Source organism: Loxodonta africana, chromosome 18 (genome assembly GCF_030014295.1).
Source record: "Loxodonta africana isolate mLoxAfr1 chromosome 18, mLoxAfr1.hap2, whole genome shotgun sequence".
Taxonomy (NCBI): Eukaryota; Metazoa; Chordata; class Mammalia; order Proboscidea; family Elephantidae; genus Loxodonta; species Loxodonta africana.
Window position 1 is genome coordinate 40639056 of NC_087359.1, and position 23473 is coordinate 40662528.

At 38.1% G+C, this 23473-nt stretch overlaps 1 protein-coding gene across 13 annotated transcripts in view; it reads right to left on the bottom strand.

The window, feature by feature from the left end:
* MBTD1 (mbt domain containing 1) overlaps positions 1-23473 on the bottom strand; it is a 74232-nt gene that overhangs the window by 47175 nt on the left and 3584 nt on the right. For 11 of the 13 annotated variants that reach the window (XR_010318361.1, XM_064271249.1, XM_064271248.1 and 8 more), the window contains one exon: positions 1566-1767. Coding sequence is in view for 12 of the 13 variants with exons in the window: in XM_064271243.1 (XP_064127313.1) it covers positions 1566-1767 (202 nt within the window). In the remaining variant the exon portion in view is untranslated. Of the gene's footprint in view, positions 1-249; positions 364-1565; positions 1768-23473 lie in introns of those variants that run through there. The other 2 variants (XM_064271251.1, XM_064271252.1) reach the window with 2 other exon arrangements.

The window sequence follows — 23473 nt, forward strand, 5'->3', positions numbered from 1 at the left end:
CCCATGGCAGGAGTATATATTAAGGAGTTAACACATTTGATAAAATCTCTCATGTAGCCTTGTCAATAAGAATTGGGAAATATAAACCGGGGTAGAAGACACTTAAATAGATTTTAGCCTATTAAAATCTATTTAACCCACTAACGGTTCCTGAAAAATGGAGTGAAGTCTATAGACACGGTCTGAAGAGTTCTGTGCCAGGCCCTGTGCTGTTCAACTTTTTAATCAAAAGACTAGAACGGTACTTACAGGGCATGATTATCAAATCTGCAGGTGATGGAAAACTGGAAGATGAGATGACACAGCATTCAACATTAGACGACAGAACCAGCAATCAAAAATTTCTAAGAAGGCTGACACTTGCTAAGAAAAAGGTTACATGGAAAGATTCAAAGTTCTATTACCTTGGGTCTAAAAAAAAAAATCAACTGCAAAAGTATAAACCAGAAAACTGCTTTACATCAAAAGGTTTCAGCTATATGTAAGTTCGGTTTTAGTTTTAAAAAAGTTAAAGTAATTTGGGTGGTATGAATGAAAACAGTGTCCTTAAAAAGGGAGATATAGACCAAACTACATTTTATCAAACAGGGTGACCAACCATTCTGGTTTGCCCAGTACTGAGGGGTTTTCCAGAACACAGGATTTTCAATGTGAAACCAGGACCAGTCCCAGGAAGATCAGGATGAGTTATCCTACCACCACATCTAAATTACCATATTTTTCCCAAGTAATGCACCCACATATATAACACGAGGTATAGCGAGCTCAGGAAAATAGCACGGGGGTGGGGAGGTGGTGTTGCGCGGTTGGCAAAAAAACATCTAACGCATGTGTTATTTGAGTAAAAACACAGTTGTGCTTTCAGTTCTGGGAACCATGTTAAAAGGACGGTTAATAATTTGAAGTATGCCTAGACTTTGATGAATGAAATCTCTGTGATACTACGAGCAACGGCTGGAGCAACTAGGGCCGCTTAGTGTGCTCTTGTGGGGAGATGTTATTACAACAAGGAATTTATTCTGTGCAGCTTTAATACACAAAATCAAATAGCAAAATTAAGACCAAAGGACAAAACTCAGAGCAAGGATAATTTTGGTTCAATTACCTTCTAACAACTAGAGATAACTAAAGAAGGAAATTGTCTTCTGAGTCAGAGAGTGCCCTATCACTGGAAGTGTTAAAACAGAAAACTTCTTATAGGAAATTGTTATAAAGCAGAGAGCCCTATCTCAAAAATCTCTTTCAACTCTAGAAGTCTATGATCCTCAACACTTCCCGTTACGTAGGGATTTAATATCTAATTAGTGAAATTATGTCCAGGTCAAGTTTCTAAATGGCCCGTTGCTTTTGGTTTTTTCTACTTGCCTTCCATCAGAAGGTAGGGAGACAAAATAAAGAGATCAAACTCAAACCCAGGGATCTTATCTGGAACTCTAAACTTCAGGCTCTATCTCTGTGAGCTGCTCTTTAAAAGTACAATGACAGAAGAAATTGAATCAAAACATAAACAAAACCCAGCCCTTCTAGATGAGGGTATATAAAAGGTGAAGACTGTAAATACTCACCCATACCAGATTTACCATCTGGGTATGTGTAGACCTGTCCATTGTTTTTGATAATTGGGAGATTAGAAGGTAAAGGAGCAACTTCTTCTTCACTCTCCTCAGAGCTGGAGCTGCTACTTGTATCCTCACTGCAGCTATCATAACCGTCAAACATCCCGAAAGAGTCTCTTCTTTTCCTTTCAGATCGTGAAGAATGTTCAGTCTTAAAAGTAGAAGAAACCAATGATACATGACACAGCACTCACGTATACCCCCAAAAGACCTTAGCTCAAATTTTGGTAAATGAGATTGGACAAATGAAAACCTAGCCTTGATAGATGATGATTTTATTTTATAATGAAAAGCTAAACATCTGTCTCAGAATGGAGCCTTCCACTTCTCTGAAGCACAAATCTACCAGCTACCATATAAGCAAATAACAGTGAATAACAACAACAATGGCAGGAGCACTAAACGGGAGCCAGGAGATCATCATGCAGTTTATGCTTTGCCTTAAACTGTGTCATTTCTATAAAAACTTACTGCTCTGTAAAAATGAGAGATTAGATCAGATGGTTTCTTAATTTGTCTTTCATCTCTAAAATTATAAATTTCTATACTAATTTATTCAGAAAATAGAAATGCTTTTAAAAATAACAGTGATTTTGAGTGTTACTGCTTAAGAGTTCTGGAGGGATTGAGAATTTTAAATCTGAGAGACAGTTTTTAGATATTAACTGTTTCAAAAATTATAGGAGATAGTATTTCCACATTTATAACCCCAACTCATTTTTTTCTTTAACATAATGATAACTATCTCTTTTTTCATCATCAGTTATCACTATCCCCTTTCGGAAGGAAAGTACAAAGATATGGTACCATCTTCAGTGAATGCTAATTTTCTGTGTCTCTTACAATGATTGTTCCCTCACTTAATCCATAAACAACAAAAACTAGTATCACTACCCCAACCCTCCCAAAAATAAGTTCCAAAAGATCAAGTTTAGTGAGAAGACAAAAGAAGGTAAGAAATAATGAAGAGAAAAAAAATTGAACGAAGGGTCTCTGAAATGGAAAAACTTGAATCATCATTAGGCACGCTGCGAGTTAACTGCAGAGATGAAAACCACTAAGTAAAGGCCTTTAGGATCCGGCATCTATCCTTATTGATTCACTATACACACAATTCTTTTCTTGCTAGTTTATCTTCTTTACGGTCATCTAGGACCAATAACAAAGTTGAAATATGTTCCCCAAAGCTTGGTAAGACAAAACTATCCACCTACATCTCTCAGTTTTATGGAATAAAATGAGATTGTGTCATTTTCAGTATGCTAATATTTAATGTTTGCATTGGATAGGAAACTGATTTTTCCATTGTGTCAGGTACGACTGTAAAAGCTTTGAAAAATGTTCCTTAACCCACACGCTGGAAATATTAAATGTCCCAATGAATACCATTTTTTAGGAAATCTCCTTGGGAGGCTCTACACATGCTCTAATAACACTGCCACAACCCCAGACCTTTCTTTAGTACTCTTTTCTTCTAGAACTCTCTTTTACATCCAGTTTTAAAAAGAAAAACCTATTGTTGTGGTTGCTTTAGACTTACAGTCCCTGCTCCTCCAATAGTTTTCCCTAGTTTGATCATCAATCTCATTCACTAGAATTGGTTCTGAATAATTTTCACCTATTTCTATAAATCAAATGTATCTTCAAGGAATCAAAATTTGCTATGACCCATTTCTCCAAAGTTCACTGGGGGGACAGGGTAATGCTTATATAATCAAACAAATGGGCAAGAACTTCAGTGAGAGATAAAAATGATGAAGAAAAGCAAACAGGGCCATGTGATAGAAGAATAACTAAGGCAGGGGTAGTCAACTGAGATTCAGTGGTGAGGAGAGGCCTCAGTGAAGGACAGTAAAAAACAATTTGAATATTTGGTGCTGAAAGTTCTAGGCAAGGGAAGAGCAAGACAAAGGCTTTCTGGCTGGAATAAACTTGGCACCTCACAGGAACAGGAAGACCGGTATGGCTGGTGCTCAGTGTGAAAAGTGCAGGTGCTCAGAGGAGAAAGTAGTGGCTAGATCACAAGTGCCTCGTAGGACAGAGTAAAGAACTGAGCTCTGTTTTTTCCCTGAGGGCAACGGGAAAACATTACGGAAATACTACGGTGCCTGGTATACACACTTAGTACATGCTGGCTAGAGCTGTAAGTTCTAATAAATTCACACAGTCTACCTCCACACAGAGGTGACCTTTTATACTCATAGGTTTCAAAAAAGCTTGTCCATTTTACAGCCAGCTCAGTTAGCAGCTAATGCATATTTTACTGGCCTTTAAATGGCAACCCAGAATATCTAATTCTGATCCTATTTGTCAGAGAGTATAACCATGAAATTTCAGGGGATTAATGATTACATAAAAGCCTTGGTTTCAGTAATTATAGGCTATTAACATTAAAAAAAAGAAGAAAAAAAAGTGCCGGCCTGGGGACCATAGTTTCAGGGGACATCTAGGTCAGCTGGCCTAACAAAGTTTATTAAGAAAATGTTCCACATATCCCACTTCGGTGAGTGGCATCTGGAGTCTTAAAAGCTTGCCAGCAGCCATCTAAGATACATCAACTGGTTGCATCCCACCTGGAGCAAAGGAGAATGAAGAAAACCAAAGACACAAGGAAAATTTTAGCTCAAAGGACTAAAGGACCACATGAACCAGAAACTCTACCAACCTGAGACCAGAAGAACTAGATGGTGCCCAGCTACCACCAATGACCACCCTCATAAAGAACGCAGCAGAGTCCTGGACAGAGGAGGAGAAAAATGTAGAACAGAACTCAAATTCCTGTAAAAAGTCCAGACTTAATGGTCTGACAGAGACTGGAGGAATCCTTGAAACCATGGCCCCTGGATGCACTGTTAACCCAGAACCCAAACATTCTCGAAGCTCACTTTTCAGACAAAGATTAGATAGGAGTATAAAATGAAAAGTAATACAAAGAGGAATGTGCGTCTTAGTTCGAATACATGAGACTGAATGGGCAGCTGCTGTCCAAAAGCAGGATAAGAAGGCAGGAAGGGACAGGAACTGGTCAAATGGACAAAGGGAACTCAGGGTGGAAAGGAGGAGTGTGCTGTCACATTGTGGAGATTGCAACTAACATCACAATTTGTGTATAAATTTTTGTATAACTTAAGCTGTAAACTTTCACCTCAAGTATAATTAAAAATAAAATTAAAGAAACCTGAAAAAAAAAAAAGTGCCACAGTCACGTAAGTTTGGGCAACTGTTTTTACTTCAAGGCCTCCAAGAAAGTCTTCAATATGCTTCAGAACATTATGGTGAGAAATTAAAGATCTAAGTAGATGATGTGATGTGCCATGTTCATCGATCAGATCAATCAGTATTGTTAAAATGCTAATTCTTCCCAAATTGATTTACATATTCAATGAAATCCAATCAAAGCCACCAGACTTTTTGGTAGAAAATGACGAGCTGATTCTATAATTCATATGGAACTGCCGAAGATGTAAAATAGCCAAAACAAACTTTGGAAAAACAAAAACAAAACAGAACACTTATGCTTCTAGACTCTAATACTTAAGACAAACATATCAATGGAACAGAATAGAGGGTCCAGAATTAGACCCATACACCTACGGTCAACTGATTTTCGACAAGGGTGCAAAGGCAATTCAGCAGAGAAAAGATAGTCTTTTCAACAAATGGTGTTGGAACAATTAGATATTCATATGCAAAATAAAACCTAACAACTTTGATCACCTTCACACCACTTACAAAAATTAACTCAAAATGATCATAGACCTAAATGTAAGAGCAAAAACTTTAGAAAACCTAAGAGAAAATCTTCATGCCCTTGGATTAGGCAAAAATTTTAGATGTAACACCAAAAAGCATGACACATGAAAGAAAAAAATTTTGATAAATTGGGCTTCATGAAAATAAATCACTTCTGCTCTTTGAAAGGCATGGTTAAGAAAATGGTAAGACAAACCACAGACATATTTACAAATAATATACCTGATAATGGATTTGTATTCAGAATATGTTTAACTTTTAAAATTCAGCTTTAAAAAAACAGACAACTCAACCCCAAAATAAAAACCGGCAAAATATCTAAATGGACACTTCTCAAAGATATTGCGATGGCAAATAAGCACACAAAAAATACTCAACATCACCCGTCACTGGAAAAATGCAAATCAGAACCACAACCAGGTATTGTTAATCAACTATTAGAATGAACTTAAACAAACAAAATGATGATAGTGGAGCAAATGCAACTCTCATACACCACTGGTGGAAATATGAAATGGTACAAGCATTTTGGAAAACAGGCAGTTTCTTAAAAAGCGAAACATAAACCACCTACCACTCCCATTTCACTCCTAGGTATTTATCTAAGAGAACTGAAAGTGTATGTCCATTCAATGACCTGTACGTGAATTGGCCATAACAGCCCGAAACTGGAAACAATCTAAATGTCCATTAATAGATGAGGGAATAGACAAATCATGGTATACCCATAAAATAATTTCATTTTGCTACTCAGCAATAAAAAAGAATGTATTATTGATACACATGACATGGACAGATATCGAAATAATTATGCTCAGTGAAAGCCAGACCCCCTCCTTACAAAAATAAAGACTACACACTACATGATACCATTTATAAAAAATTCTAGAAAATGCAAACTAATATATAATGACAGAAAACAGATCAGTAGTTACCTGGGGATGGGGGCACCGGAAAGGGGTGGGTATTTTAAAGGAGCATGAGGAAACGTGAGGTGATGGGTATGCTCATTATCTCGATCACAGTGATGGCTTCACGAGTCTTTTCTTGTCAAAACTTATCAAACTACACTTTAAAGATGTGTAGCTTATTTTGTCAATATTACTTTAATAAAGCTGTAAAAAAAAAAATCTACATCCAGTGCAACTATCAACCAAGCCTAAGGATAGAATAAAGATAATTTCAGATACGCCAAGTCTCAAAAAGCTTAGTTCCCATGTTTTGTTTTCTCAGGAAATTACTGGAAGATGTGCTTTCTCCCAACATCAGAGTAACCAAGAAAGAGGACAACGATGATTTACAAACTAAGAGACAGGTAAAGTGAATTCCCAAGATAATGATGAAGGGATGTCCCAGGATAACAGCTATACAGGGCCTAGAAAGCAACCAGAGTATAATAGAGCAGGAGGATGGATGATGGCTCTGGAAGGGCTCCAGGAAAAAACAAATCTTTGTGTTTGACAGTTTGCTACACCATTTGAAAAAAAGGCAACAGACACATACAATACTGAATGGAAAAAAAAAAAAAAATCAATTATTAACTCCAGGAAAAAATGCAGTACCAGAAGGGAAACAATATACTGAATGGCTGAGCAGCAATAAATACTATTTATACAGCTATGTAAATGCTAATGATTAATAATATGACATAATTAAGGCAATGAACTGGATAAGTGTGAAAGCATGATTCCCTACTTCCTGATGAGATAATAAAAACAAAAACAAGTTTTTTTTTTTTTTAAATCAACTTGACTAAAAATTTTGGGGGACAGAGATAAAAACACAGATGTCTACTTACACTTATTAGCTAAGTTATACATTTTTGTTTTTTACAGGCTTAATTTATTGACTGTCCTTTAGTATGAGATTATATCCTCCTCTAGTTTAAGGATGGTAATAGTAGATAATTGATATTTTTAATATACATTTTTGACTTTATTTCCAAATTATAACTTACATAAGTTCTCATAGTACAAAGACTACCCAAATACCCTTTAGTCTGACCAAGTGTTAAAATTTTGTCCCATTTATTACTCTCTGCATATACACAGGAATGCCTGAGTGTTGCAAATGGTTAAAGCACCGGACTACTAACCAAAAGGCTGGTGGTTCAAAGTCACCAAGAGGCTCCTTAAAAGTAAGGCCTGGCCACCTGCTTCCGAAAGGTCACAGCCTTGAAAACCCAATGGAGCAGTTCTACTCCACACACATGGGGGCAATTGATATCAAATACATTATGTTTATATTATAAAAAACTCCCTGAGACTACTGCCCTGAGACATTCTTTAAACCTTGAACCTAAAGGCTTCTTGGGTATGCTGATATTGACTATCCTGTTGAGGGCTTGTCCTGTTTTCCACCATACGTTGCTCTTGTTAGCAGCAGTCAATTTCAACGCACACAACCCTAAGTACAACAGACTCTATAACAGAACGAAACGCTGCCCGGTTCTGCGCCACCCTCACAATCGTTGCTATGTCTGAGCCTACTGTTGCAGCCACTCTGTCAATCCTTCTCACTGAAGGTCTTCCTCTTTTTCACTGACCCTCTACCAGGCATGATGTCCTTTCTCCAGGGACTGTCCCCTCCTGATAACAAGTCCAAAGTATGTGACACGAAGTCTTACTTCTAAGGAGCACGCTGGCTGTACTTCTTCTAAGACAGACTTGTTCCTTCTTCTTGTAGTCCATGGTATATTTGATATTCTTTGCCAACACCATAATCCAAAGGTATCAATTCTTCTTTGAGCATCCTTATTCACGGTCCAGCCTTCCCATGCATATGGGGTAAATGAAAACACCATGGGTTGGGTCAGGGGCACCTTAGTCCTCAAAGTGATTTTTTGCTTTGACCACTTTAACGAGGTCTTTTGCTACAGATTTGCCCAATGTGATATACATCATTTAATTTCTTGACTGCTGCTTCCATGGCTGTTGACTGTGGATCCAAGTAAAATGAAATCCTTGACAACTTCGATCTTTTCTCCGTTTATTACTATGTTCCTTATCGGTCCATTTGCAAGTATTTTTGTTTTTTGTTTAGGTGTAATCCATATTGAAGGCTGTAGTCTCTGATCTTCATCAGTAAGCGCTTCAAGTCCTCTTCACTTTCAGCAAGCAAGGTTGTGTCATTTACATACCGCAGATTGTGATATGCACCTTATTTCCCCCTCCAACCAATACGCAATCTGGGGCCACAGTTTAAAACATACCACACAGCTATATGTACGTGTGTGTGTGTATTTCCCCCTCTGAACCATGTGAGAGTAAGAGAATAATTTGAATACTTCAAGCCCCTGTATCTCTAAAGCAGGGAACAACACAGCTCACTGTTTCTCAGCCTCAGCACTACTGACATTTTCAGCCAGAGAATTCTGTGTTGTGGGGGTCTGTCTTTGGCATCACAGGATGTTCAGCATCATCCCTCACATCTAACACCAGATACCAGTAGCATCTCCTCTTCCCCCCAGCTGTGACAATCAAAAATGTCCCCTAGGGAGCAAAATCACCCTTGGTTGAGAACTAATGCCTTAAATACTTCAGTGTGACTTTCCCAGTAATAATGACTTTCTCTTACATTATCACAGCTCAGCTACCATCTTTAAGAAACTTTACCTTTAACGTAATATTTTCATCTCATCTACCATTCATATTTCTACTTTTGTCAATTGACTGAATAATATCTTTTGTGGTATTTTTTTCTCCAGTCCAGGGATCACATATTTCACTTGTCATGTCTCTCACCCTTCTTTAATCTGGAAGGAGAGTTTTTTCCATATTTGATATTTTTAAAGAATGCAGTCCCCTCCTTATTTTTAATACTTAGTTTTTTAGAACAGTTTTAGATTTAAAGAAAAACTGATAGGATAATAGAGTTCCCATATATTCCCCACCTAGCTTCCTGGAGATGGAAAACCAAAATGGAAGAGCACACTCGGCGTTTCTCAAGCTGAAAGAACTGAAGAAAAAATTCAAGCCTCGAGTTGCAATAGTGAAGGATTCCATGGGGAAAATATTAAGCGACGCAGGAAGCATCAAAAGAAGATGGAAGGAAGACAGAGTCGTCATACCAAAAAGAATTCGTAGATGTTCAACCATTTCAAGAGGTGGCATATGATCAGGAACCAATGTACTGAAGGAAGAAGTCCAAGCTGCTCTGAAGGCAATGGCAAAAAACAAGGCTTCAGGAGTTGATGGAGTATCAATTGAGATGTTTCAACAAAGAGATGCAGCGCTGGAGGTGCTCACTCATCTATGGCAAGAAATATGGAAGACAGCTTCCTGGCCAGCTGACTAGAAGAGATCCATATTTATGCCTATTCCCGAGAAAGGTGATCCAATCGAATGTGGAAATTATAGAACAATATCATTACTATCACACGCAAGGAAAATTTTGCTGAAGATCATTCAAAAACGGCTGCAGCAGTATATCGACAGGGAACTGTCAGAAATTCAGGCTGGTTTCAGAAGAGGACGTGGAACCAGGGATATCACTGCTGATGTCAGATGGATCCTGGCTGAAAGCAGAGAATACCAGAAGGATGTTTACCTGTGTTTTATTGACTATGCAAAGGCATTCGACTGTGTAGATCGTAACAAACTATGGATAACGTTGCGAAGAATGGAAATTCCAGAACACTTAATTGTGCTCATGAGGAACCTTTCCATATATCAAGAGGCAGTTGTTCAGACAGAACAAGGGGATAGTGATTGGTTTAAAGTCAGGAAAGGTGTGGGTCAGGGTTGTATTCGTTCAACATACTAACTATTTAATCTGTATGCTGAACAAACAATACGAGAAACCGGACTAAATGAAGAAGAACCGGGCATCAGGATTGGAGGAAGACTCATTAACAACCTGCGTTATGCAGATGACACAATCTTGCTTGCTGAAAGTGAAGAGGACTTGAAGCACTTACTAATGAAGATCAAAGACCACAGCCTTCAGTATGCATTACACCTCAACATAAAGAAAACAAAAATCCTCACAACTGGACCAATGAGCAACATCATGATAAACGGAAAAAAGATCGAAGTTGTCAAGGATTTCATTTTACTTGGATCCACAATCAACAGCCATAGAAGCAGCAGTCCAGAAATCAAAAGATGCATTGCATTGGGCAAATCTGCTGCAAAAGACCTCTTCGAAGTGTTGAAGAGCAGAGATGTCACCCTGAAGACTAAGATGCGCCTGACCCAAGCCATGGTATTTTCAATGAAGACCGATGAAAAGTTGACGCCTTTGAATTGTGGTGTTGGCAAAGAATATTGAATATACCACGGACTGCCAAAAAAACGAGCAAATCCATCTTGGAAGAAGTGCAGCCAAAATGCTCCTTAGAGGCAAGGATGGCGAGATTGTGTCTTACATACTTTGGACATGCTGTCAGGAGGGATCAATCCCTGGAGAAGGACATCATGCTTGGCAGAGTACAGGGTCAGCGGAAAAGGGGAAGACCCTCAACGAGGTGGATTGACACAGCGGCTGCAACGATGAGCTCAAGCGTAACAACGATTGCAAGGATGGCGCAGGACCGGGCAGTGTTTCGTTCTGCTGTGTGTAGGGTCGCTATGAGTTGGAACCAACTCGACAGCACCTAACACCAAGTTTCCTCTATTATTAATGCCTTATAAAAGTATAGTACATGTTACAATTAATGAACTAATATTGGTATGTTATCATTATCTAACTTTCATATTTTATTCAGATTCCCTTGATTTTTAACTAAGGTGCTTTTTCTGTACCAGGGTCCTATCCAATACACATTACACTTAGCTGCATGCCTCCTTGGGCTCCTCTGAGCTGTGACAGCCTCTTAGGCTTTCCTTGTTTCTATTGACCCTAGCAGTTCTGAGCATTACTGTTTTGTAGAATGTTTCTCTACTGGGAATGTGTGCTGGCTTTCTCATGGTTAGACTGCGGTTATACGTTTTTGAGAGGAGGATCTCACAAGTACCATTTCCATTATATCATACTGATAATATATGTCATCAATAATGACTTATCACTGCCGATGCTGACTTTGATCACCTGGTTGAGACAGTGCTGTCAGGATTCTCCACTGCAAAGTTACTCTTATTCTCCCCCTTTCCATACTGTACTCTCTGGAAGGAAGTGACTATGTGCAGCCCACACCGAAGCAGTGGAAAGCCAGGCTTGAATATTCAATATTTAGGCCGGAGTATCTACACAGATTACATGGAATGCTTCTGCATAGGAGAGTTCCTTTTTTAAAAAAATAAAAATCCCTTATTTTGGCTCCGATGTTTTCTCATGATTAGATTTAGGTTATACACCTCCAGTCAAAATGCTACATAACTGATTGTGTGTCCTTCACAGTGCATGAAATTTAGAGGCATGACATTCATCTGCCTCTTACTGGTGATGTTAATTTTGATGACCTAGTCTAGGTAGAGACTGGTTTCTCCACTGTATTTTTACTATTTTCTCCCTTGAAATAAACTGTGGAAAGACAAAGATCACGCAAATACTCTGCTACTCATCAAAATGTCACCCCAGATTTAACATTCATTGATGATTCTTACTCAAGCCAATCCTTAACTACGATAATTTTCGACCCTAGCACTCCCGCCATATTTATCAGTGGGCACTCTTCTGTAAAGAAAAGCCCCTTTCTTCCTCCTATTTATCCATTTATTATGAGTATTAACTCATGGACTCCTATTTTTTCTTATGGTTTATAATTCCTTACTTTCCTCAATTATTTGGGGGCTAAAATTATTCCAGATTTGTCCAATAGGAGTCCCTTGAAGCCGACTCCTGTGTAACTGTTAATGCCCCTATAATTTTTTGAGCAATTCCTTACTTTTTAGCATAACAAGATATTCCAGGCGTTATCTTATACTCATTTCTCTGACACAGCCCTGGAATCAACGCTCTCTTAAAAGCCTTGGCTTCTTCTAGTGGGGGAATAACATTAGAAATAAAGATCCAGATACTAGGTATGCTAATTGCTACTGAGGTTTCTCTTTGTTTCTAGGTGTTTTTGGTAGACAGAGCTAGAATATTAAGACACACGTATGTGATGACATATATTACACACACATACATATTAAGTATTTTAGAAATCATTGAGTTCAAACTTGTATCCACAATTTCAATCCATTCCCACGGAGCTTTCCCTTACCTTCCCACATACCTTATTTGTATCTCTCTTCCTCAACAGGGACAACGCTGGCTCCCAACAAAATCAACACATTTACTTGTTTACTCAATCCTATTATTCTATTCATTTAAGTAGTTTCAGAAGTGCTACACCCATACCACTAAGAAGTCAGAAAACCAAAAGAAAAAAATCTTATTACAATTTAGGATTTCTTTGTAGTTCCTTATCTTAAGGACCAAAGGAAAGAGTACTAAGTTGAAGAGTTGCCTGGACTTAAAAAATCCAGACTTACTGGGCTGGTTGAGACTGGAGGACTCCATGAGACTATTGCCCTGAGTACTCTTTAAACCTTCAACCTGAAGGTTTCTTGGCTAATGCTAATTTATCACCCTGTCATGGGATTGTCCTACTTTCCACTGTATACTCAACCTTACCTGCCATTGCAACTAATGTGCAATCTTGGGGACATAGCAAGAACACGTGAATACCCTGTTTCTCACTGAAATTCTCCCCTCAACTCAGCATTCAATGATAATTCCTGCCAATACAAACATGATGCTGCGAAATGTGAATTTTCCACCTCTAGCACTCCCTCCACATTTGTCAGCATGAAATTATCTCATTGCCCTCTTCTTTCCTTCCTTCCATCTATCTATCCATCCTCACCCACTTCATTTAGCTAGAAAGGCTTATCTATTTTTCGATTTCTTTTCCCCAAAGTTCCAGGATTATTAATATCATGCCTAGTTTTTCAGTTTACTTCATTAATTTCTATTTTTATTATTTCTTTTGGCTTTGTTGTTCTTTTCCTAAGTCGGGAATTTATTTTCATTCTTTTATTGATATAGGTGTTTAGGGCTATGAATTTTACTCTGCTCGCTGCTTTAAATGTATTTCACAGGTTCTGACAGTTTCACTACTATTATTTTCCAGAAATTCTGTAATTTGTTTGTACTTTTGTTCACCTGAGATGTTAATAAAAAAAATAAAAGGTATAATTTTTAACACATATCAAGGCAGAACTTTTCTGTCACTCTCAAAAACTCCCTTCTTTCCCTTCCCAGTCACTCTTGCCCTTCCCTCCCCAGGAACCCATGAGTTCTGTCACCACAGGCTAGTTTTGTTTCTCCATTTCCAGATTTGGTTGCTATGAATAAAGCTGCTATGAACATTCCTGTACAAAGCTTTCCGTGAACATACAACAGGCTCTTAAACTTTCAGGTAGAAGTGTCCTTTTGCTTTTCTTATATGTAACGTACTGATGTTTACTTGTGCCCTAAAATACATTCTGTAGGTTTGAAAGAAAGTGTATTATGTATTACAGGGTATGCTGTTGCTAGGTGCCATCTAGTTGGTTCCAACTGATAGCAGTCCTAGGTATAACAGAAAAAAATGTTGCTCAGTCCTGTGCCACCCTCACAAAAGCAGGTATGTTTGAGCCCATTGTTGTAGCCACTATGTCAGTTCATCTCACTGAAGGTCTTCCTCTTTTTTGCTGACCCTCTACTCTACGAAGCATGATATCCTTATCCAGGGATTGGTCCCTTCTTATAATATGTTCAAAGTATGTGAGGCAAAATCTGGCCATCCTCGTTTCTAAGGAGCATTCTCGTGTACTTCTTCCAAGACGGATCTGTTCATTCTTCTGGTAGTCCATGGTATATTCAATATTCTTTGCCAACACCATAATTCAAATGTGTCAATTCTTCTTCGGTCTTCATTGTCCAGCTTTCATATGCATATGAGGTGACTGAAAATATCATGGCTTGGGCCAGGTGCACCTCAGTCCTCAAAGTGTTATCTTTGCTTTTTAACACTCTAAAGAGATCTTTTGCAGCAGATTTGCCCAATGCAATAGGTTCTTTGATTTCCTAACTGCTCCTTCCATGGCTGTTGACTGTTGATCCAAGTAAAATGAAATCTTTGATGACTTCGATATTTTCTCCACTTATCATATTGCCAACCTTTCTAGTTGTGAGAATTTTCGTTTTGTTGAGATGTCCTTCAATCCAGATGTTATGTTCTTCTTCACGTAGTCCAGCTTCTCAGGTTATTTCTTGAAGATTTGCTCTTTTTAATGTTGTTTAGTTCTTTATCTTTCTTGATATAGTCTTTACACCTTTCTTGAAAGTAACTTGGGTGGTACAAATGGTTAAGCACTTTATTACTAATCAAGAGGTTGGTGGTTCAAACCCACCCAGAGGCACCTCGGAAGACAGGCCTGGCAAACTGCTTCTTAAAGGTCACAGCTTTGAAAATCCTATGGAGCTTTTCTATCCTGCACACATGCGGTTACCATGAGACATAACTGACTGATGGCAACTAACAATAAAACCTTTCTTGTGCTGAGAGCATTAAAATCTCCTAATTTTCAGTGTTTCTTTTTACTTCTCCTTGCATTTCCTATAGTTGTTGCTTTATACAGACGATTACTGTGTTATTTGGGGTGTATATATATTTAAACCTGTTATATCTTCATTGTGAATTATAGCTTTTAGCATTATAAACTGTCCTCCTTTATCTTATTGAATGTGTCTTACTGGTTTGACTTGCACTTTGGTACCAGCATTGCCGTTCCTTATTGTTTCCATTTGCCTGGTTTATCTTTGTTCACCCCCTTTTCAGTCACTGTGTTAGGAGGCTCTTTTATCTATGTTATAAAGCCGAGTTTTTATGTCTGAGCCAACTGAAAATCTTTTTCTCGTAAATGGCGAGGGAATCCTCATTTCTTGATATGACTGATATGTTCAATCTCAATTATGTCACATTGTTTTTAACTACTGGTATGTTATTAAATATTTACCATGGGCTTCCTCTCCCCATTCATGTAGGTTTTCTTGCTGTTTTTAAAATTTTAGTATTTTGGAAGGTTTGTAATTTTTTCCTTCTAGTGCTTAGCTTTCTATATTTTACAGTACCTGGTTCGTTTCTGAAAACCCTGGTGGTATAGCGGTTAAGTGCTATGGCTGCTAACCAGAGGGCTGGCAGTTCGAATCTGCCAGGCGCTCCTTGGAAACTCTATAGGGCAGTTCTACTCTGTCCTATAGGGTCGCTATGAGTCGGAATTGACTCGACGGCACTGGGTTTGGTTTGGTTTTGGTTGGTTCCTTTTTTCTTATGTAATGTTCTTTACCTGCTCTTTCAGTTTTAGACGGCATCCTTCAACTCGCTCCTAATATCTACGCCTGTTGCCGTCGAGTTGATTCAGACTCACAGTGACCCTACACGACAGGGTAGAACTGCCCCACAGGGTTTCCAAGACTGTAATCTTTATGGAAGCAGACTGACACATCTTTCTCCCACAGAGTAGTTAGGGAATCTGAACTGCTGGCCTTTGGTTAGTAGATGAGCACTTAACCACTGCACAACCAGGGCTCCTTTCCTAATACCTACAGTACAGCCAGTAATCATAATTTAGTTTTTTTGTCCTCTCCCATATTTTTTAGTTGCATTCTACTTTGTCAAAACAATGTTTGTATACTATTCTTCTACCTGTTTCGTGACCCTTGGTTTTAATCCTAGCTAAAAAACAAAACAAAACAAAAGCAAGCAAACATGAAATACGGTCACAGTCCTTTTGCAGCTTTACTATTTTTTTTTTTTTTGGATGAAGCTCATCACTTAGTAGTTTCCCCAGGAAGGGCTCATGAGTATAGTATTCCTGAGTTCCTGCATTGTCAAAAATGTTTTTCTATAGTATTGATACTTGAAGGACAGTTGGCTGGATATAAAATCCTTTGTTAGCAGTTTCTTTCCTTATGTTGCTCCAGTACTACCTTATTTTATATATTGCTTTTGAGAAATCTGAGACCAGTCTAATTCTCTTGCCCTTATAAGTGACTTCATCTTTTTGCCTGGAGATCCTCACAGTTTTTCTAGCATTTTTAAAGTCGTATAGCTTTACTAGCATAACTTGTGGAGTTTATCTTTCTGGTAGGAACTTTCAACGTACAGATTCAAGTCTTCTTTTTACCTCCAGAAAATTTTCCTCAATTAGTTTTAAATATTAAGTTGTTCTTTTTTCTTCAGGGATTCCAATAACATGTCTTAGCCTTTTTGCTGTGTTTTCCATTTCAATAACAGTGAAGTAAAAAAAGAAAAACTCATTTTCATTCTCTTGCTGTTTTTCAATGCCCTTTATTAGATCTGAATTTGAATCTATTGTTTCTTGGGCATCTTAAAATTTGTCTTCATTTCTGGTATGACGATTTTTTTCCCCCTTCTATTTCTTTTGAGTTCAACCAACTCTCAGTTCGTTTCTTTGTTCTTTTCTGTTCTTAGTTTTGTATTTCAAGCGTTTCTTTTAATATCTCAAAATACTAGTTTGAGAATATTTAATTTCACTTAAGAGTGCGCTATCAGTTTTTTTCTGCTTCAAGTTTTTCTTTTGTTGGGCGGTGGATTTCACTAGCTGAAATGGTTTGATTCACATTCCCCCCCTCCCTTAAGGTAGTTCTGTATGGATATACCCTGGTTTTCCTGATGTCTATTCATTTTATGGGCAGAGTTCCAAGTTCAAGAACACTCTCTGCTTGAAGTTTAGTTTCTCTTCTTTTCTGTAGGATTCTTAGTTTCTTCCTTTTACTTCCTCCTTTCTCTACATTGTCATGTCTCCAAGGAGGACCACCCCTTCCCTGTGAAATTTAAGGCTGCCAATTCTGGTTCTACGTACTTTTAAGTCCCTCTTTGCAGCCAGTGCTGTGAACTATCAAATCCCAGACCTGTGTTCAGTATTCTGAAACTTAAATATTGGATTTCCTCTTTCTGGGGGTGATTATTATTATTTTTGAGTATATGTGCTTCATCTTAGTCCTCTAGGTCCTTATGTTCTTTCAGTGAGTCAGGTAAGCTGTCCCTTTCCCATTCTTTACTGCCACAGAAATGGGCAGTATGAGCTCTTAAAACTTGGTTTATTTCTCCACTTGCAGGCAATCTGAAAGTTGTGGTAATCTGTCTTCCTAATAATGCTGAAGACATTGGTGGGTGTGGCCTATATGTGCTCCTTGTTAAGTTGACAGGTTTTTTTTGTGTGTGTGGGGGGATGGGTAGGAAAAATCATGATCGGGCTGCTGCTAACTAAACTTCAGACTAAGAAGTCTATACACACATCTTTAAGTTGTTGTTAGCTGCAGTCAATTCTGACTCATGGTGATGCCGGTGTGTAGAGGAGAACCGCTCCATAATGTTTTCAAGAGTGTGATCTTTCAGAAGCAGAGTTCCAGGCCTGTCTTCTGAGGTACCTCTGAGTGAGTCTGAACTTCCAACCTTTTGGCTAGTAGTTGAGCACTTAACTGTTTGTACCACCCAGGTCTCCCAAATAGTGTATTTTAATGTACATATTTTTATTTAAGCAGTGTATTATAGTATCTTAGAAATATTGCCTTTTCTGTTTTCTCAAACACTCCATCTGTCAACATCAGATTCACTTTTGTGTTACCTAACAGTTTTCCAGAAAGAGTCTTCATTTTCATGTAATTTGCTTCAGACCTCCATTTTGTCCTGCAGTAATCTACCTGTAATTTTAATAATAACTTCCTATTGGACTCTTTTTGTAACTGATCTGTAAAAGGTCTGTTATAATTATTACTACAACTAACCTTTAAAGAATAATTAGTATGTACCAGTTACATTCTAAGCATTTAATATATAGTAATTCATTTAATCCTTATGGCTATTATTACTCCCATTTTATAGATGAGGAATCAGAGGCCCAAAAAGGCTAAGCAACTTGTCAAGGACACACAGCTATAATGAACACTAAAAACATGAATTCAGAGAATGATTTTAAATCTGTATTAAATATATACCTACTTTTAGTTTTTTCCTTAATACTGACTGTGTCTGCTAATCTCTGTAAGCACAGAAAACAAGCATCAAATATGACTGTTTCAGGTAACAAGACTTTTTGAGCACGTTGTTTTTCAAAATACAGCAACTGAAAAATCATCACACGACTATTTAAGGTCTTGACCATAAGATGATGGAATGACTGCAGGTGGGGAAATCTTGCCTCATTTTGGGGCATATATGGTAACTTCTCATCCATGACAAAGTCAACAGAATACATTTTAAAATTCATAAACTAAATGAGTAATATAAGTCTAATATTTAGAACTACGATGACAGACATTGGATGAAAAGCTAAAATAACTGAAAGTAGTTGTCTCATGGGGTCTGAACCCTTTTCGGAACACTTTCAGTGCTGCTTAACATTGTAAAATGAAGTACATGCATTACTTCCACAAAAATAAAAATTAATTTTTATAAGGTATATGCCTTACGCTTTTTTAATCATTCATAGAATTAGTAAAAACAGAACAGACTGTGATCGCTTTTACTGGCAAGTGCATGTGTGGGAGAAATCGCACTCACATACTCTAGGTAGGAATGAAAATTGACGCCACCTTTGTGGATGGCAATCTGGCATTACAGGCAGTCCCTGAGTTAGCAAGGTCCTACTTATCCCTGTAAAACCTATTACATAATAAAAATTCGAGGTACGTACAATGGTTTGAAAAAACAAATGGTTGCTACTTTGTGACACACGCCAAAACGTTATTACTGTATTACTATGCTACGGATATTTTAGTGTATCTGGAAGTGTTTAATGTTTTTCATGCATAGAAAGATATACTACATACTAAGATAAACATTCGACCAACTGATGTTTGATATGAACCGTACCTAACTGTTCTGACTTGAGTACAAATTTGACTTAAAGACAGACTTCAGAGCAGAACTCATTTATAATCTGGGGACTGCCTGTAGGTATGAAAACTTAAAATGTCTTTCAGCCAGATAATTCCACTTCTAGGAATTGGTCCTCCAAAAGTGTTCATACAAGTACAGAAGAATGTTTTCTGTAGCGATAATGCAATAGTGAAAAACCAGAGATGATCTAACCATCAGGAGGGGAATGATTAGCAACAGGTAAGCTGCTGGGTGACTGATACACCTATGTTTATATATGCATTCTGAAAGGTCCCAGAAGGAACAGCTAAACTTACAGTTTGAAAGCTGGATGGGAGGGTGATTTTAACTTTCCTATATTTTTAATTTTTTTCTTAACAGCAAATATACTTCTATAATAAAAAACAATAAATAATGCTTTTATAGTAACAAAATGGAAGAAGGACTTAAAAAACTACAGTGGAATTTCATTTTCTTACTGCAATTGTCAACTAGATGAACGTGCCTCCCTACAAAATCTACAAGATTATTAACAGGTGTAATCATTAATTCACTGATAAAATCAAACAAAAGTTCCAGTAAAACTGTAAACTTCTCTAGGAGAAATTCTACAGAGAATATCTGAGATTCTACATGTACGATGTATACATAAGCAACCAGATAATAACAGCATAGTTTCAATTTGAAACAAACTCATCCAAGTTAGCTAACTCTTCATTCCCCAAGCCAACAGAAAGTAGTGGTCCACATCATTTTGGAAGTTTTATATTTAGCTCTGGAACATTTATTTTTTAAAAACAGGTTTAAAGGTTATATGAGAGAGTTCATAAAGTTAAAAATGTTAATACTCTATAACGGCTGGATTCAGTAGGAGCTACAAAGCTATTTGGCTTTTGCTGCTCTCTTCCTCATTCCACCATCAAGATGGAAACAGTCTAGCATAGTGACATAACTCACTGCCTTATACAGCACTGCTGTCATTCTTTCTAAGCTTACTATTATAAGGAAAAGAAATGCTAAGGATTTGGGATTATTGGTTTTGGTTTTCCCTGAGCTGACTGTGAAAGGAGAATAAATTCATGCCAATAATACAATCATGAGGAAACTGAAAAGTACCCAGGAGAATGAAAGGAGAGATACGATATTCTAAGATTCAAAGCAATAGTGAGGAGAATAAAGCAAATTCTTTGATAGTTAGAAGAAATACAAATTTCTGCCTTAAGTTCTGATTCAATGACTGAAATAACTTTAGACATAATAATTAACTCATGTCTTAGAGTTCGCCTCTCTTCTAAATAAGAAAAATACGGCTTACCTATACGAGTGATGTATGACAAAATATTTCACGTGAAAGGGTTTTCAGCTCTTCAGAAGAAAACTACAAATCTTTAAGTATGAGCCCGAAAAGCTAATTAAAAATAAGATGACTACGTCAAAATTAAGTCCAAAACAGTATCCAACAGGGCCTTTAAGACTTACATTAAAAGCTATCAATTTTACACCAAATAACAGAACTCTAAGGTTCAGTTTGTGGTACAAAGCCAACGAATTAACTGGAGCCATCAAGTAAGGCCGCTTATTAATACATTAACATAGTGAAAATAAGTTAAAACTGGTTATTCAGCACACCGATTTGATACAACCCAGAAACACTGATGTAAAATGACGACAGTCTCTTGTTTATCTTTTAAAATATGTATTTGGAGCTGGCTGCTCAGAAGTTATGTAATCACTGAACAATAACTATATGATATTAAAAATGAAACAAAATTGGATTAAACACATACATAAGGGGACTATTCTCTGGGGTATAATCTGTAACTAGCAAACCAAAGCTCTGAAATCTAACAGATCGTATCAACCAATATTTATTGAGCAATATATACATATTAAGCACCACAAATACAAAAAAGTGTTACACTCAATATGCCTGGTCTACAACTAGAGTGTAAACTGGCCAAATAGTTGAGGGAACAAGAAGTACTAAATTAACTAAACCTATATGAAAAATGACAAATGAATATATACTGTTTATAGTAAGTTCTGTAAGTGCAGGAACTAGATAACAGTGAAAAGGGAGAAAGAGGAGATTTGGGGAAGCTATCTCAGCATTTTTATTATGGCAGTTTACATTATAGTAGCTTACATTGTTTTAATACAGCAGTTATCACACATCTGATTGGAGATTTATATAAATCTCACGAAGGAGGCAGGGCCAATGCTCACCCCATTTTCTAAACGACGAAACTGAGGTTTCAAGAAATAAGGCAATTAGCCCAAGATCACACGTGGGCCAGGAGGTGGCAGAGCCAGAGTGAGAGCCCAGTCAGTTTGGAGACTTCGTCCAGAGCTCATTTCTACTAAATCCTAAATTATCAATACAGTGAGAACTCAGAGAAGAGAGCTCAAAAATCTCCTAATGCAGCATTTCCCTGACCAATCTGAGAAAAAAAACTTTTCTGGGGCATGCATTAAAAACAGACTCTCAGGCTCCACTGCAGACCTACTGAATCATAAACTCCAGAAGAGGAACTGTATTCTTAACCAGAGCCCCAAGAGGTGATGCTCATCAGCAGTTAAGTTTGCGAAATACTGTTCTTTACCTGCAATATCCAATATGGCAGCTACCAGCCACACGTGGCTACTTACGTTGATTAAAACAATAAAATAAAAAATTCAGTTCCTCAGTTGCACTGAAAACAAAAACAAAAAAAACCAAAACAAACCCACTGCCATTGAGCTGGGTCAATTCCAACTCATGGCAACCCTATAGGACAGAGTGGAACTGGCCCACAGGGTTTCCAAGGAGCGGCTGGTAGATCTGAACCGAACCACTGCGCGCCACCAGGGCTCCTCAGCAGCACTAGCTACATTTTTTTCTGTTTTGTTTTTTTAAAATACTTTTTATTGTGCTTTAAGGGAAAATTTACAAATCAAGTCAGTCTCTCACACAAAAACCCATATACACCTTGCTACACACTCCCAATTACTCTCCCTCCACTCTCTTTTCGTGTCCTTTTGCCAGCTTCTAACCCTCTACCCTCTCATCTCCCCTCCAAGTAGGAGATGCCAACACAGTCTCAAGTGTCCACCTGATCCAAGAAGCTCACTCCTCACCAGCATCCCTCTCCAACCCATTGTCCAGTCCAACCCACGTCTGAAGAGTTGGCTTCGGGAATGGTTCCTGTCCTGAGGCAACAGAAGGTCTGGGGGCCATGACCTCTGGGGTCCTTCCAGTCTCAGTCAGACCATTAAGTCTGGTCTTAGGAGAATTTGGGGTCTGCATCCCACTGCTCTCCTGCTCCCTCAGGGGTTCTCTGTTGTGTTCCCTGTCAGGGCAGTCATCAGTTGTAGCCGGGCACCATCTAGTTCTTTTGGTCTCAAGATGATGTAGTCTCTGGTTCATGTGGCTCTTTCTGTCTCTTGGGCTCGTAATCACCTTGTGCCCTTGGTGTTCTTCATCCTCCTTTGATTCAGGTGGGTTGAGACCAACTGATGCATCTTAGATGGCTGCTTGCTAGTGTTTAGGACCCCAGACGCCACTCTTCAAAGTGGGATGCAGAATGTTTTCTTAACAGATTTTATTATGTCAACTGATTTAGATATCCCCTGAAACCATGGTCCCCCAACCCCTGCCCCTGCTACATTGGCCTTCGAAGCATTCAGTTTATTCAGGAAACTTCTTTGCTTTTCATTTAGTCCAATTGTGCTGACCTTCCCTGTACTGTGTGCCGTCTTTCCCTTAACCTAAAGTAGTTCTTATGTACTATCTAATTAGTGAATACCCCTCTCCCACCCTCCCTTCCTCCCCTCTCTCGTAACCACAAAAGAATGTTTTCTTCTTATTTCTCGAGTTTTTAAAATAGTGGTCTTATACAATATTTATCTTTTTGCAACTGACTAATTTCACTCAGCATAATACCTTCCAGGTTCCTCCATGTTATGAAATGTTTCGGATTTCTTACTGTTCTTTATTGATGTGTAGTATTCCATTGTATGAATATACCATAATTTATCCATTCATCCGTTGATGGGCACCTTGGTTGCTTCCACGTTTTTGCTATTCTAAACAGTACTAGCTACGTTTTAATTGTCCAACAACCACAGGTGGCTAGTACCATGCTGGACAGCACCATCGGTACAGAAAGTTCTATTGGGCAATGCCGATTCTAGACCAACCCTTCGACTGTGAACATGAGGAAACTGAGGTACAGGATCTTGTCTAACAAGTGCCATGGAGCTAGTCTGCAGCAGAACTGCAACTCTCCCCCAGTCTGCCAGTGTCCCT